Source organism: Chelmon rostratus, chromosome 12 (genome assembly GCF_017976325.1).
Source record: "Chelmon rostratus isolate fCheRos1 chromosome 12, fCheRos1.pri, whole genome shotgun sequence".
NCBI lineage: Eukaryota > Metazoa > Chordata > Actinopteri > Chaetodontiformes > Chaetodontidae > Chelmon > Chelmon rostratus.
The window spans coordinates 26,262,094-26,275,905 of NC_055669.1; the positions used below are offsets into that span (position 1 = coordinate 26,262,094).

The following is a 13,812-nucleotide window of genomic DNA, read 5'->3' on the forward strand; positions in this document are numbered from 1 at the left end:
CTTTTTTATTTTTATTGTATCATGCTTTTATTCTATATAATTTCTATATAATTTTGTGTCATTTTATTTGTACTGTTTGTTTTTTTGTATTTTATTTGATTTTCCTTTTATATTTTTATGATCTTTTTTTGAATGTCATTTTTATATCAGTGTTTGTTTTCATGTTTAATTTTAGTGCATGTTTTCCTTTAAACTTTCCCTTTTTATTTTTTATCTTTCTTCCATCATACTTTCATTCTGTTGATTCATTTGTAATGGATTTTTTTTTTCCTTTTTATGATCTTTTTTGAATGTTTTTATTTTGTTTGTTTTTCCTTTTCTTTTTTCCTTTTTTCCTTTTATTTGTTTATTTCATGACTTCATCACTGAGTGACAGCTGAATTCCCGGAACTTTGAGCTCTGCATCACTTACTGCTCACAGACCACCCTCTGACATCACCGCTTCACTCCACATCCGCGGAGTAAAATAGTTCCCATAGTTAACACACCCTCCTGCTCCGTTCGGACGCATTTTCTTTGATAAAGTTATCTGTTGCTATGGGAACACGTGTTTAATTGTTTTTCCCGCTGCCACTAACACGCTCGCGAGTCGTTGTAATTTACTACGTAGCTCACTCTTGGCACGAAAACTGTGACGTAGGCGGATGAGGGGAAAAAAGGCCGGACCGGGGGTATTAAATGTCCCGCGGACAGTAACGGTGAGTCACGCGCAGAAAAGCAGCGGATCGTACAGATTGCTGCTTGATAGATGAGTTGTATCGATTATTGATTCACAGCGGGGATATTTTTCACGGCCGGGTTCTGCTGGATTAAAACGCCTCCACTCACCGGGACATCTGCATTTCTCTCAGTTTTCACATCGGCCCCGTCAAGTTTATTCTGGGAGTCATAACGGTGAGTTTGAGTAGAAGCTAGTGTACCTGCAGAGCAGCAACACCTCACCTGTCACTACCTGAGTCAGCCTTTTTTTCACTGAATGCGACGGAACAATCTCAGTATGTTTACCACAATCAAAACTTCTGTATTAGTCATATTTGGAACACGGGAAGTGCTCTTCAGTTGTTTTTTATATGCCGGAGTGAAGACTGTCCTTTATTGATAATGATTTTTTGTATTCGAGTCAAATTTAATACTTTTATCCTTAAATTTTAAACCAAAGAATCCTGAACTTACTGTTTTTTGCGTTAAGTTTTGTGTGACTGCCGAATTTGCCCGTACTTACGGTCACAGGTAACAGCTGTGATCTGAGCTGTGACAGTAACTGAAGGCTGGTCGTGAATCTGATCTTAAATCCATCCTCAAACACATTGTACAGTGTTACCTATTGATAAATACTCTTCATATTTTATGTGTTAACTTTGATGGACAGTTTTTTGGATGAGTTTTGTGTGAATGTGTTACAGGTGAACTGTGTGAGCCAGTCCTGCCTGTAAACACCTGACATTTTATGAAGCGCATCATAACAACACCCAGTACAGAGTCTCTGTTCTGAATAAAGCTCAATCCTTTTTAAAGGGTTTCTGGGTTATTTACACCCCAAATAAGAGAAATGTCCCCATAAAGGCAGGACTCTGAGTCACACTTTAAAATGACAAAACGCCCATTTACAGAACGTTAAACTCCCTCATTTTTAATGGATTTTGGTTTTTATCTCCAGCCCACAGAGGACGTGAACATCACACTTTAAACTGGCAGTGACTTTGTTCTTATGACTAACTACTCATGGATATCTAACACTTCTCTTTTGTACAGCATCAGAACAGGTAACCTTTAGTTATTTTACACTAAAGTCTGTCGTGCTGTGGTGTTTGTGCCTCATGTCGAGTTTTATTGTCAGAGCTTTCAAGTTATATAGTTAAAATAAGGTCTGCTGTGGGGTTCATGTTGCTCTGTGGTCCATTAGAATAACTTGAGGATGCTTTTTGCTCTGTGTCATTGCTATGACTACCCCCCCTAAATATTCACAGAGGAACTTGGAGGGTGGCAGCTGCAGGCCGTCTCCCTTTATGCACATACTCTTTGAAATCCAGATGATCAATGATATCCGTTATGCTAATTTCAGTCTGTCTGTTTGGTCACAGGCAGCCGTGATGCCGCCGGTGTTAACCACGTCCAACAGGAACTATGATTATGACTATGACACGATTCAGCCCTACTTCCTCCTGGATGGCGAGGAAGAGGACTTCTACCTGCCTCCTCGCAGCCAGCTCCTCCCAGGCCCCGGCGAGGACATCTGGAAGAAGTTCGAGCTGCTGCCGACGCCTCCCCTCTCCCCCAGCCGGAGACCCTCCCTGTCCGGCGTCCCGCTGTCCGCCTCTGAACACCTGGAGGCGGTGTCAGACCTGCTGGACGAGGACTGCAACCCCTCCGAGGCCTTCCTCCAGTCCTTCATCATCCAGGACTGCATGTGGAGCAGCAGCTTCGCGGCCGCCACCAAGCTGGAGAAGGTGGTGTCCGAGAGGCTGGCCTCGCTCCGGTCCCGTTGCGACTCCTCCGCGACCGACGGCACAAACGGCGCCGCAGACAGAGCGGCGGACCAGCAGGTGGGCAGCTCTCAGGTGAACACGGGGTACCTGCAGGACCTCCACACGGCGGCGACAGACTGCATCGACCCCTCTGTGGTGTTTCCGCACAGCTCGCCGAGCGAGAGGAGTCGTGATGGAGCAGCGATGGAGGCGACAGCAGAACTGTGCGTGGACTCACCGCCGCTCAGCAGCAGCAGTGAATCAGGTGACTGTTAACGGATAATGTTCATTACACCCCAGAGCTTAATAAGAAACGTTTGAACAAAACACAACTGCCTTTTATTTCTGCCTCTCAGTCACTGAGGTAGAAAACACTGACACCAGGTGTTCCTTCTTTCCCCCAGAAGAAGAAGAAGAGGAGGAGAATGACGAGGATGAAGAGGTCGATGTGGTGACGGTGGACAGGCGAAAGGCGTCTCGGCGATCAGACACCAGCAGCAGACCGGACGCCTCCCCGCTGGTGCTGAAACGCTCTCACATCAACATCCATCAGCACAACTACGCCGCCCAGCAGCCTTCAGCGACGCGCCAACAGCCTGCTGGGAAGCGGATGAAGTCGGAGAGCAGATGCCCGGCGGCGGCGAGGCAGAGCGGCGGCCGCAGGTGCTGGAGTCCGCGGTCCGACGGAGAGGACGAGGACAAACGCAGGACTCACAACGTGCTGGAGAGGCAGCGCAGGAACGAGCTGAAGATGAGCTTCTTGGCTCTGAGGGACGAAATCCCGGCGCTGGCCAACAATGACAAGGCGGCGAAGGTGCTGATCCTGAAAAAGGCGACCGAGTTCATCGCGAAGATCCGAGAGGACGAGAGGAGGCTGCTGAGGATGAAGGACGAGCTGAGGAAGAGGAGCAGAGAGCTGAAACACAGACTGGAGCAGCTGAGGACTTTACATTAACTGTGTAATAGTTTTCATGTCAGAGACTGAATTCAGAACATCTGGACTGCAGCCAACATCCAATCAGAGTCAAGCTGAATTGTTTGGTGTGTTAAGCACCAGAATGATGAGTAACGTAAACAGGAAGTGGCTGCTGGTCTGCAATCAGTCAACCTGTGTCTGTCTGTATCTGTGTTATTTTTATTGACAGCTTCTGCACGTTTTCATTTAAACTTGTTTTTCTTAATGTTTTGTTCAAAAGTCAGATGTCTGGTTCAGCATCTGACTGGTTGTGTCACATGACTTTAACTGAAAGCGATCAATAATTTAATCTTATTTAATCAGCACTTACTCCCTAAAGTGTGGATTTCTTCTTATATGTTTCAGTTCAAATAGTTTTTATTTTTATATTTTCCTTCATCAGCTGCTTCTCTATAAAATCAGCTGGATGACAGGAAGTGCATCAGAGGCACTGCAAGCTCTTCAAAATAAAAGCCCTTCATACAGTGGACATCCTGTCAGTGTTAAAATGGTGTAAAATTTGTTTCTTCACATGAAAATTGCACATTTGAAGGAAACCAGACTGTTGTAAAATGATTTCTATTCTATTCGTTCATGTCATGCCTTGAGTGTTGCCTTACACTCATACTGACATACTGATGTCAGACCACACTCTTTACAGGTGTGCATTCAGTGGAAGTGGTTGGAAACGAGGACAGCTTGTTGTCTCGTGGGACACTTCCATCAGTCAGATATGTCACAGATCGGATCTGGTTCTGGGTTCAGAGATGGGTCGACCCTCGGTAGTTTGATCGTCGGTGAACATCCGGAGCGGCAGACTGAAGCTGCTGTCGTCACGCTGTGATTCCCACACTGAACTCACAAACCAGGTGAAAGTTGAGCCCCGGTCAGTAAACATGAGCACCTCCACTCCCATGATGCACTCTGGGACTTCACATCCCACAACGCTCCACAGGGCCACAACTAACTGGACAATAAGAATAGCACAAGAATAATCTTTATTTCCTGAATCAGCAAAGACACATCAAGGAGGTCAAAGGTCACAAACTCATAATAAGAGAACTGGATCTTATTTAGACCTTCATCTTAAAAACCTGAACTCAACAGAACCTCAAGTCCCCAAATTTCACTGACAATCTTTTAAAATGCAGCACAGTTACAAAACGTCAGGGGTCAGGCTCAGGATGAGGGTCAGGGTCACGGTGAGGGTCGGGGTTATCCTCACCGTGATAGAGATATGGAAAGGATGTAGATATTAGAGAGATGCACGTTGCCCAAGCGACCAGTCAGTCTGTCATAGACATAGTTTAGCGTATGTGAAGCAGCAGATACAGAAACGCTGCCGGCTGCTGAGACCACAGAAACTGTTCCCTTGTTGTCACGTTTTAGCGTCCCCTGGAAACAGTTTCCTTCGTTATCTGTGCCTCTTCATTTTCATTTTTTTCTAAATGCTGCTCATGGCGTCACATCACTGAGGTTGTTTTCTTCTCGTGCTTTATTTGTTAAGCTGCTAACGGATTCAGTATTTAATTAGTCTCCTGGCTGTGTCATTCATTACAGAGAAACATTAGGTCCCATTTACACCACTGCCACAGAAAAAAGCTCCTCTCTGATTGGCTGGCAGGTGTCCTCTCTCAAACATAGCTCTAATCAACAGTTTATAACAGGATGCACTCGCACGTGATCACCTGAGGTAAGAATGACTCTCCCTGGTCCCCACGTCAAGGCGAAAAGGACTGCGAAAAGGGAGGACAGACGGTAATGGACACATGAACCTCCTCCATTATTTTCTTACACCAGCAGACGTCCTGTGGAGTAACTCAATGATCACGAGACGCAACATAAAAAGGTGTGAAAGAGCATCACTTTCTGAAATATCAATAATTCTCACTATTATTCTGAAGAATTTATGGACGATGTTGAGCAAACACTGTAAAATCTTCATAATTCAGGTGTCTGATGGGGTGATTCACACCTGCTGCTCACAAATCAGGAGGCTGACTGCTGCACTTTCACTGTGATGAACACACGCACACACACACACACACACACACACACATACACACACAGCGGTGTTGTATTCCCGCTGTGTGACTCTATCCAAACTGTTCTGACACCAAACAACACTGCAGTTTTTCTGAGTCCCTGCAGGCTGTGAACGTTATCCCACAGACAGAAAACATGAATCACAGGAAATAAATCTGTCCACTCAGTGTTTGTTCATGTTTTCAGAGAGGAAATCATTCACGAAGCATCAGCGCTGATCTGCATCCAACACATTCATGCACTAAAAATGCATTTACAAAGCCTCAGAGTTTCAATGATCAGCCACAAAGGAAGGTGAAAGTAGTAGAAATACAAGTGAGTCTGCATTTTAGGTGTGTGTGTGTGTGTGTGTGTGTGTGTGTGTGTGTGTGTGTGTGTGTGCGCGGGGGGTCTCCACACAGATGCCCACAGTCAGTGAGGAAGTTCACTGGGAATTCTTCGGGACTGGGACTGGGACTGGGAGGCCCTGAGGAGGATCTGGAAGAACTTCAGGAGCTTTAAAATGTCTTTTCGGAGGAGATGGAGGTTTTTAACCTGCGTGTTTGTGAGCAGCTTTTGAATTACTTTGAGTGGTGGGGGGCTCTTAGGTGTGTGTCAGATATCCTTTCGGATGTTCCAGAAGTGCCTTGGAGGTTCTTGAGGTCCTTCAGAGGCTTTTTAATTGTTCCTGAACAGGTTTAGTCTCCTGAAGACGTTCTTGAGTGGCTCTTAAATGACGTTAAGGAGGAGCCAGGGGTCACCCAGGACTTTCTGAACCTGGTTTATACACACCAGGTTTTATACATTACGTCTATTATTTGTGTTGGTCTCCCTGAACAGGTTCTGGGAGTTTGGGTCTGAGGAGTTAAAATAACCTTTAGGAGGAGGCGGGGTCTCTAAGGAGTTTCTGGAAGGTCTGACTGTGTCTTAAATGTACTTTTGGAGGTTCTGAGAGGTGAACGCTGACTGTGAGGTTGCTGAGATCCTTCAGAGGTTTTACAAATGTTCCTTAAGAGATGGAGGATTGCTGAGGATTCTGGTGACAAGATTTTCAGACCTGGTTCCAGAGCTCTCAGTCACCTCATGCATCGGCTCCCGTCATGCTGTGTTCAGGTCATGTGGGACAGATAGAGGAGATGACAAAGATTCTCATTGAGCCATCTCTACGAGTCAGAGGCTGATCATTAGTTCTGGAGATCCTTCAGAGGGTTTTGAATGTCCCGTAACCTCAGTCCGCCTCAGATGAAGCTGTCTGTGAGACTTGTGGATGACTGGGCTGGCGCATTAAAGTGCCCTCTTGGGTGCCAAAACGCGTGCTAAAGTGCCCTCTTGGACGCCAAAACGCATGCTCAAGTGAAGTCCTTTTCGCCCCTGCCCTTCGAAAAGTCTGTGCACGCCACTGGTCCTGCAGAGAAAAGGGGGTTTCCAGCACTTTGATGCAAACCTGGTCACAGCAAACCTGCCTCCTAGAAAGTTAATAATAAGCAACAACTAATATATTTAGAAAGATTCAATGTTTTATTAACGCAAAGAGGAAGTATGAATCAACATATCTGGAGAGTCACAAATTATCGACACTGAACATATCAGCAGATGTTCACTGACAACTGCTTCCTTTACAGGCTTCCTTGGGAGGTTTTGGTGGTCTGCAGGCGTGTCACTGACAGTTTACATGTTTCGTTCTGTAAATGGTTTAACTGGGCTGCTGTGAAAGTGTTTAAAGGTGTGAGATTAATGGAAACTGCTGTCTAATCACATCAGTCACTGGTTTCCTGGGAGCTCTGGCTGGAGGTCTGTGGACCTGTGTCTGTGGAGGCAGATCCACAGAGATCAGGGGGATTTCCACAGTTCAAACTGGTTAAAGAGTTGTGATCTGCATAACGGTGGTTTGGTCCAGGAAACAGTGCCTGAAAAGACTAAAATAACACAAGTTATTGCTGACAGGAGATCTGACTTTACATGAGCAGGTGTGTCACATAGCGTGGGAAAAACGTGGGACTTTCCTGCATGTTTCCTCTCTTTAGACTCAAAAATAATGTAAAGTATAAGTCCTCCTGATCTCACCGTTTGAAGTCTAAACAGGTGTTTGTTTGTGACTGAGGTCCACACACTGTGTAGCTGTGATTAGAGAACCGGCACATGCTCACAACATGTTTTCCAGCTCATGCAGGCGTTGTGAGCAGACTCCAGGGGGACGATAGAGGACAACAGCATGAAAACATGTGAACTTTGTGTTATATTGAAGGGACAAGGACACCAGAGCTCCTCAGAGGACGAAGGCTGAGATGAAAAAGTAGTCTGAGATTAAATGTTTTTACTCCTGAGAGCTGTGCTTTGTCTGTGTTTCACAGGTGGAGGATTAGATCATGAATCAAAAGCTCGTTGGATCTTAACGATGTGATGTTAATTAAGATAATTTAGAGTTCACAGGATGCAGTTTGGATATATTCTGTCAGTCTGAGTAGAATAACTGCAGGAGACTCCATGTCCATTCAAAGGGGACCATGAGAGCGTCCATGTCCACCTGGGTCAGGTGATCTGCTGCGCACTCACGTGATGATGTGGTGACATTAAGGTTATACTTAGGACCAGGTGATTGATCTGTTTGAGGGGTTACCTGTGCAGGTGATCTCAGGTGGCAGGAGTAGCAGAGCTTTAGTTCTTCATTAGCTTCAGTAGCTTCAGTAGCTTCTGTTCCTGATGTCCATGCAATGTCTTCACAGAACTTCAAAGAATAAACAAAAGCACACGAGACACCTGACATCTGTTCACACCTTAAAACTCAACGATGAGCACTAAACAATACAATAACTCAGCGTAATCATGCCCCCTCTCAAAGAGCTAATAAAGCAGCAAACATCCTGTGATTACAAATCAACCCAATTGACGAGTCGCTGCATCAGCATCACGTCTGAGGAGTAAAACCAGGATCCTGTTTGGCTGCTTCATTTCCTGTAAATAAATTCAGCCTGAACATTTTGGTAAAGTGTGTTTTGTTTCACTTTCATTCTGGTTCTGAATTTCCCTCCACCGGTGTTTTATAATTTACTGAACTGTGTGACCTGCAACCTTCAACGGTCGACGAGCTCTGAGATTCAAACAGGTCAAAGTTTTCCTCCACGTTCGGCGCTGAAGACTGAAGCTGAGGAAGCAATCCCAAAGCCTCCGTCAGGAGTTTAAAGTGTGTTTTCAGCGCTGAGCTCGGCCAGCGGGATCCCACTGATCCAGTCTTCTCGTCTCAGCCTGAGGTGGAAGAAGGCCGGCTGTCGCGTCGTTGAACAGTCTGCAGAGCACAGGCAGCGTGAAGCGTGTGGGAGCCACAGAAAGGGGGCAGCTTCATGCCAGCTCGCTTCGGTTCAGCCTCCCACGGATCAGGTTTTTATTCAGTTTCAGAAGTCCCAGAGAAAGCTGCAGCTGCTGCCAGCTGTGAGCAGAGAGGACTCACGTCTCTCCTTCAAACACTTTCACACGCTGCGTTTCATCATTTTTATCAATTTCAAGGTCTTATTTCATGCTTTAAATCTGATCACGAGTTTAACAAAGTCCGAATAATAAAATGTTTGGTTTACAGCAGATGAATTCTACGTTATCGAGATCACATAGACGGATTCGTTTCATTATTCATTCAGACAGTTTCAAACGAGCGTCACTGATCTGTGTTTGACGGCTGGTTCGTTAGTCGATCCAGCGCCTTGTCCAGACTGAAACACTCAACAGCGCCATCATCAGGTCAACATGTGTCCAGCGCTTTGGCTCATGAGCAAATACCTGCAGAACTCCTGACGCTCACATCAGCCTCAGCCGTTAGCATGCTTAACATCTGCATCTGCAAAAAGGCAAATCCTGACATCTGAGGAGCTACAGCCAGTGAACGATGGAAAGTTCATAGATCAGAGAAACAGTTCCAGCTCGCTCCACCATCAAAACTTTAAATAAAACCTGTGCATGCCTTAACTTCATGTAACTGCAGTTAGTTTCTCTTCACTTCCCACCATGCACCGTCGCCTCCGGCAGGTGTTCTCACCTCTCTTTCAGGACTGTGGGCGCCTGCAGACTGTGCTCCACTGACGTGTCCTCACTTTCACACATGAGCCACAGAAGCTGAAAAAGCCTTCAAACAGCAGCTCAGGGCCTCCAGCTCAAACTGAAAATGGCCTTTACTCCACCCGTGTTGTGCTTTGGCGCCAGCCTGTACTCCCCCCATCTATCCTGCTGAGCCCCCATGGGACGCCATGACGCTAACCCCCCCCTGAACACCACCCTGCCCCCTCAGTGCATCTGCAGGGGGCTTCCTGAGCGTCGACTTCCCCCCGACGCTGACGGAAAATGAAACCTTTCTGTCTGCGGACCGGCAGCAGACCACAGGACAGCGCTCACTTTCCAGAGACGCTGCAGCTGTTTCATGACACGATCGAGTTTCTGTTGTTGTGGTTCGCAGAGAGGAGCCGAGCGAGCCTGAAGCTGCTGAGTGAAAACAGGAAGAAAATACTTTAAATCCTGTTGTTTCATGAGGCCCTTTAAAAAATACAAGATCATGTGAGTCCCCTCAAAGGTGAAGCTTTCAACAGCGTCTGCCAGAACGAACCTTCATCGCTGGTGACGAAGTGACTGAAAACCTGGAGGAGCTGCGAAGAGGCAGCAAAAAACTCAGATCATTCACTGAAGTTAAAGGATAACTTTGTTTTTTACAACCTGGACCTTATTTCTAGCATTAAATACGACCATTTACTCACCCAGACAACTTTGGTGGCATTTGGAGTCGTTTTGAAGAAATTAGCCCCAGAGGAGCGGCGCGTATATCCGTATAATGCGAGTACTCGGGGCATCCATGCGCAGCCTCTATATAACGCATAATCTGCAGAAACTCGTTCATATTCCAATATTTAGTTCTGATATGCTGGTGCTATTCCCCTCTGAGCCGGCGGTCGGCTAGTTTAGCTGTAGTTTGGCACAGCTGTGGTTCGTTATTGCGTATTCGTAGCCGACCGCCGCAGAGTCAGCCGTGTTGTGGCTGGCTGCTCGCAGCGCCCGGCGTTCGGTAATGACATCATCCACGTCAGAGGTAGTTGTCTAGAGACGCCGGATGTTGATAACATGCCACCACGGGCTCAGAGGGGAATAGCACCAGCATATCAGAACTAAATATTGGAATATGAACGAGTTTTGCCACCAAAGTTGTCTGGGGGAGTAAATGGTCGTATTTAATGCTACAAATAAGGTCCAGGTTGTAAAAAACGAACGTTATCCTTTAAAGTAGTCATACCACGTAGTAGAAATACTGCATTCAAAACATGACCTATCAAGTACAACTTCAAAATATACTTAAAGTAGCAAAGGTAGAATATTATATATTTTATCATCCTGTCATAATGATTGATACATTAATGTGTTCATTTTCTTTTCTTCTATAATAAATCATCATTTATTGGTGGTTTTATTTTGTATATTAATCTGAATTTGCAAAGAACTAAAGTTGTCAAATAAATGTAGTGTTAAAAATTAAAAGTACAAAGTAAACTGAAACTCTCAAGAAAAACACAAGTACCACAAAAATGTACTTCAGTACAGAACTTGAGCATCAATGTATGCCGTGTCTGAGGCCGTCAGAGATCAAACATCGGCTGACAGAAAATGTCACAGACGGAGATTTGTGAGGGGAATTTTCCCTCTGAGGCAACAATCGAACAAAGGAAAAAAAAAAAGAAACGTGCTGTTAAATTTGGAAATAATGAATGTGTCATAAATCATGTGTGAGTAAACTGTGAGTCATGGGTGTCTCCCTCTGCTCTCCACGCTCCATCACACTGTTTCAGCACCTCCTCTCAGCGCTTTGATGCTCACTGAGGCGGTCAAAGCATCACTTTAACTGTCTCTGCTCTGTTTGAGATCTTCATCACTTCTCCTGTGTGTGAATACAAACTTCTTCACTCCAGCTCTTCTTCTACAACTTCTCACAACAGTTTGTTTACACGCTCACTGGTTTGTTCGTGGACACGTCACTCGGCTCTGTTAAATATGTTACTTTGGTTATTCTGATGGAAAGAAAAGTGATTGGTGAAACGAACACCATTTCCCAGAAGCCCCCAGACCACCATGAGTGAAACACCACAGCTGGAGTCCATGAGTGAGATTAGTGTCTGTGGTTAGTTCACTGTCTGTAAAAACAGCAGGACAGTTGAGTGTCTGTGGGTAGTTCACTGTCTGTAAAAACAGCAGGACAGTTGAGTGTCTGTGGGTAGTTCACTGTCTAAAAACAGCAGTCAAACTTTTGTGGTTATTAATAATTTTCTAACGTTCAGTCAGAAACGTCCGCTTAGACTTTCAAAGTAAAGTTTGCAGAGAGTGACGATAAACTCGAGATTAACGTTGTGAAACACTGATACTTTGCTTTAAACACCAAAACTACTAAAATAAGTACATTAGCTACGTTACTTCAGTTACAAAAGACATTTACACTCCTGCGTGAAGGTCCTGGTCTACCTGAAGACCTGAACGAGGTCAAAGGGTGCAGCACAGGGTTAACCAAACGAATGACGGAAGTCATACACATCAAGATTTTCTTTGAAGTGCAGCAACTGAAGAACGTCTGCAGCACCGAGCAGATCATTGTTTTTACTAAAGACTCACATTTTTAACATTTTCATTCTTTAAAGTGTTCAAACCGATCACAAGACAAGAAGATCCACTGAGAATCAGCCAGGTTATTCACCCTCAGGGTTCATATGAAGCATCAGGATTTTTAGTGGAATGAAAAGTTCCAGTTTAGTTTCATATTCCTTTTGTTGGTTTTATCGTCTTTCTTACAGCACTTTGTTTGGCCTTGTTGTTTAAAAGCGACAAACCTTCGTCCCTACTCTCACCGCTCTTCATCACTGGAGGTGGTTTTTCCGCTCATGACAGCAGAGACGTGAAGAGAGAGAAAGTGAAAGCCAGGTCAGAGATTTTCTGTAAAACTACATCAAACAATGGCTAAAAATACTGCAGTGTTTCCTGAGCTTCAAACGCACCACCTGAGTTTTTCTAAGAACTGCAGGCAGCCTTTGAGAGAAGCTTCATCTGCTGTGGTTTCTGACATCCACTCCGGTTATTCAGACCTTTCACAGCTCAGGTGAGACATCTGACAACTGTTTCCTGCAGCCGTTCGTCAGATTATCTGTCACCTTCATGTTTTATACAAACACTTTGTCCTGCCATCAGTGTCAGTACAAGGAAAATGTACCTGAAGTATTCAAGTCAAAGTACTGAGTGCAGTAAAATGTCCCTGTGACTGTTCTCCTGTTGTCCTGTTCTACTGTTCTGCTGTTCTACTGTTCTTCTGTTCTACTGTTCTCCTGTTCTACTGTTCTCCTGTTGTCCTGTTCTACTGTTCTGCTGTTCTATCTGTTCTTCTGTTCTACTGTTCTGCTGTTCTATCTGTTCTTCTGTTCTACTGTTCTCCTGTTCTACTGTTCTCCTGTTCTCCTGTTGTCCTGTTCTACTGTTCTGCTGTTCTATCTGTTCTCCTGTTCTACTGTTCCACTGTTCTCCTGTTCTCCTGTTCTACTGTTCTGCTGTTCCACTGTTCCACTGTTCTCCTGTTCAACGGTTCTCATGTTCTATCTGTTCTTCTGTTCTACTGTTCTCCTGTTCTACTGTTCTCCTGTTGTCCTGTTCTACTGTTCTGCTGTTCTATCTGTTCTTCTGTTCTACTGTTCTGCTGTTCTATCTGTTCTCCTGTTCTACTGTTCCACTGTTCTCCTGTTCTACTGTTCCACTGTTCTCCTGTTCTATCTGTTCTCCTGTTCTCCTGTTCTACTGTTCTGCTGTTCCACTGTTCCACTGTTCCACTGTTCTCCTGTTCAACGGTTCTCATGTTCTATCTGTTCTTCTGTTCTACTGTTCTACTGTTCTACTGTTCTCCTGTTCCACTGTTCTACTGTTCTACTGTTCTCCTGTTATACTGTTCCACTGTTCTCCTGTTCTCCTGTTCTGCTGTTCTGTTGTTCTGCTGTTCTCCTGTTCTCATGTTCTGTCTGTTCTCCAGTTCTATCTGTTCTACTGTTCTCCTGTTCTACTGTTCTACTGTTTTACTGTTCTCCTGTTCCACTGTTCTACTGTTCTACTGTTCTCCTGTTATACTGTTCCACTGTTCTCCTGTTCTCCTGTTCTCATGTTCTCCTGTTCTGCTGTTCTGCTGTTCTCCTGTTCTCCTGTTCTCCTGTTCTGTCTGTTCTACTGTTCTATCTGTTCTACTGTTCTCCTGTTCTACTGTTCTCCTGTTCCACTGTTCTACTGTTCTACTGTTCTCCTGTTATACTGTTCCACTGTTCTCCTGTTCTCCTGTTCTCCTGTTCTGCTGTTCTGCTGTTCTCCTGTTCTCCTGTTCTC

At 45.1% G+C, this 13,812-nt stretch overlaps 1 protein-coding gene across 2 annotated transcripts; it reads left to right on the forward strand.

Moving 5' to 3' along the window:
* Window positions 1-643: 643 nt before the first annotated feature.
* On the forward strand, window positions 644-3,908 carry LOC121615134 (transcriptional regulator Myc-1-like). 2 transcript variants are annotated; one of them, XM_041949329.1, is made up of 3 exons: window positions 644-894; window positions 2,082-2,730; window positions 2,873-3,908. In XM_041949329.1, exons 2-3 carry the CDS (start codon window positions 2,091-2,093, stop codon window positions 3,418-3,420), a joined length of 1,188 nt encoding a protein of 395 aa, XP_041805263.1. In that variant the 5' UTR covers window positions 644-894; window positions 2,082-2,090; the 3' UTR covers window positions 3,421-3,908. The 2 variants fall into 2 exon arrangements, with proteins under 2 accessions (XP_041805263.1, XP_041805262.1); XM_041949328.1 differs by having other exon boundaries at window positions 651-894; window positions 2,870-3,908.
* Window positions 3,909-13,812: the final 9,904 nt, after the last annotated feature.

Excerpts from the sequence above, each read along its gene's own strand:
- LOC121615134 (XM_041949328.1), top strand. The coding sequence starts at position 2,091 with ATGCCGCCGGTGTTAACCACGTCCAACAGGAACTATGATTATGACTAT. Across the intron at positions 2,731-2,869 it reads CAGCAGCAGCAGTGAATCAG|AAGAAGAAGAAGAGGAGGAG; the intron begins GTGACTGTTAAC and ends TCTTTCCCCCAG.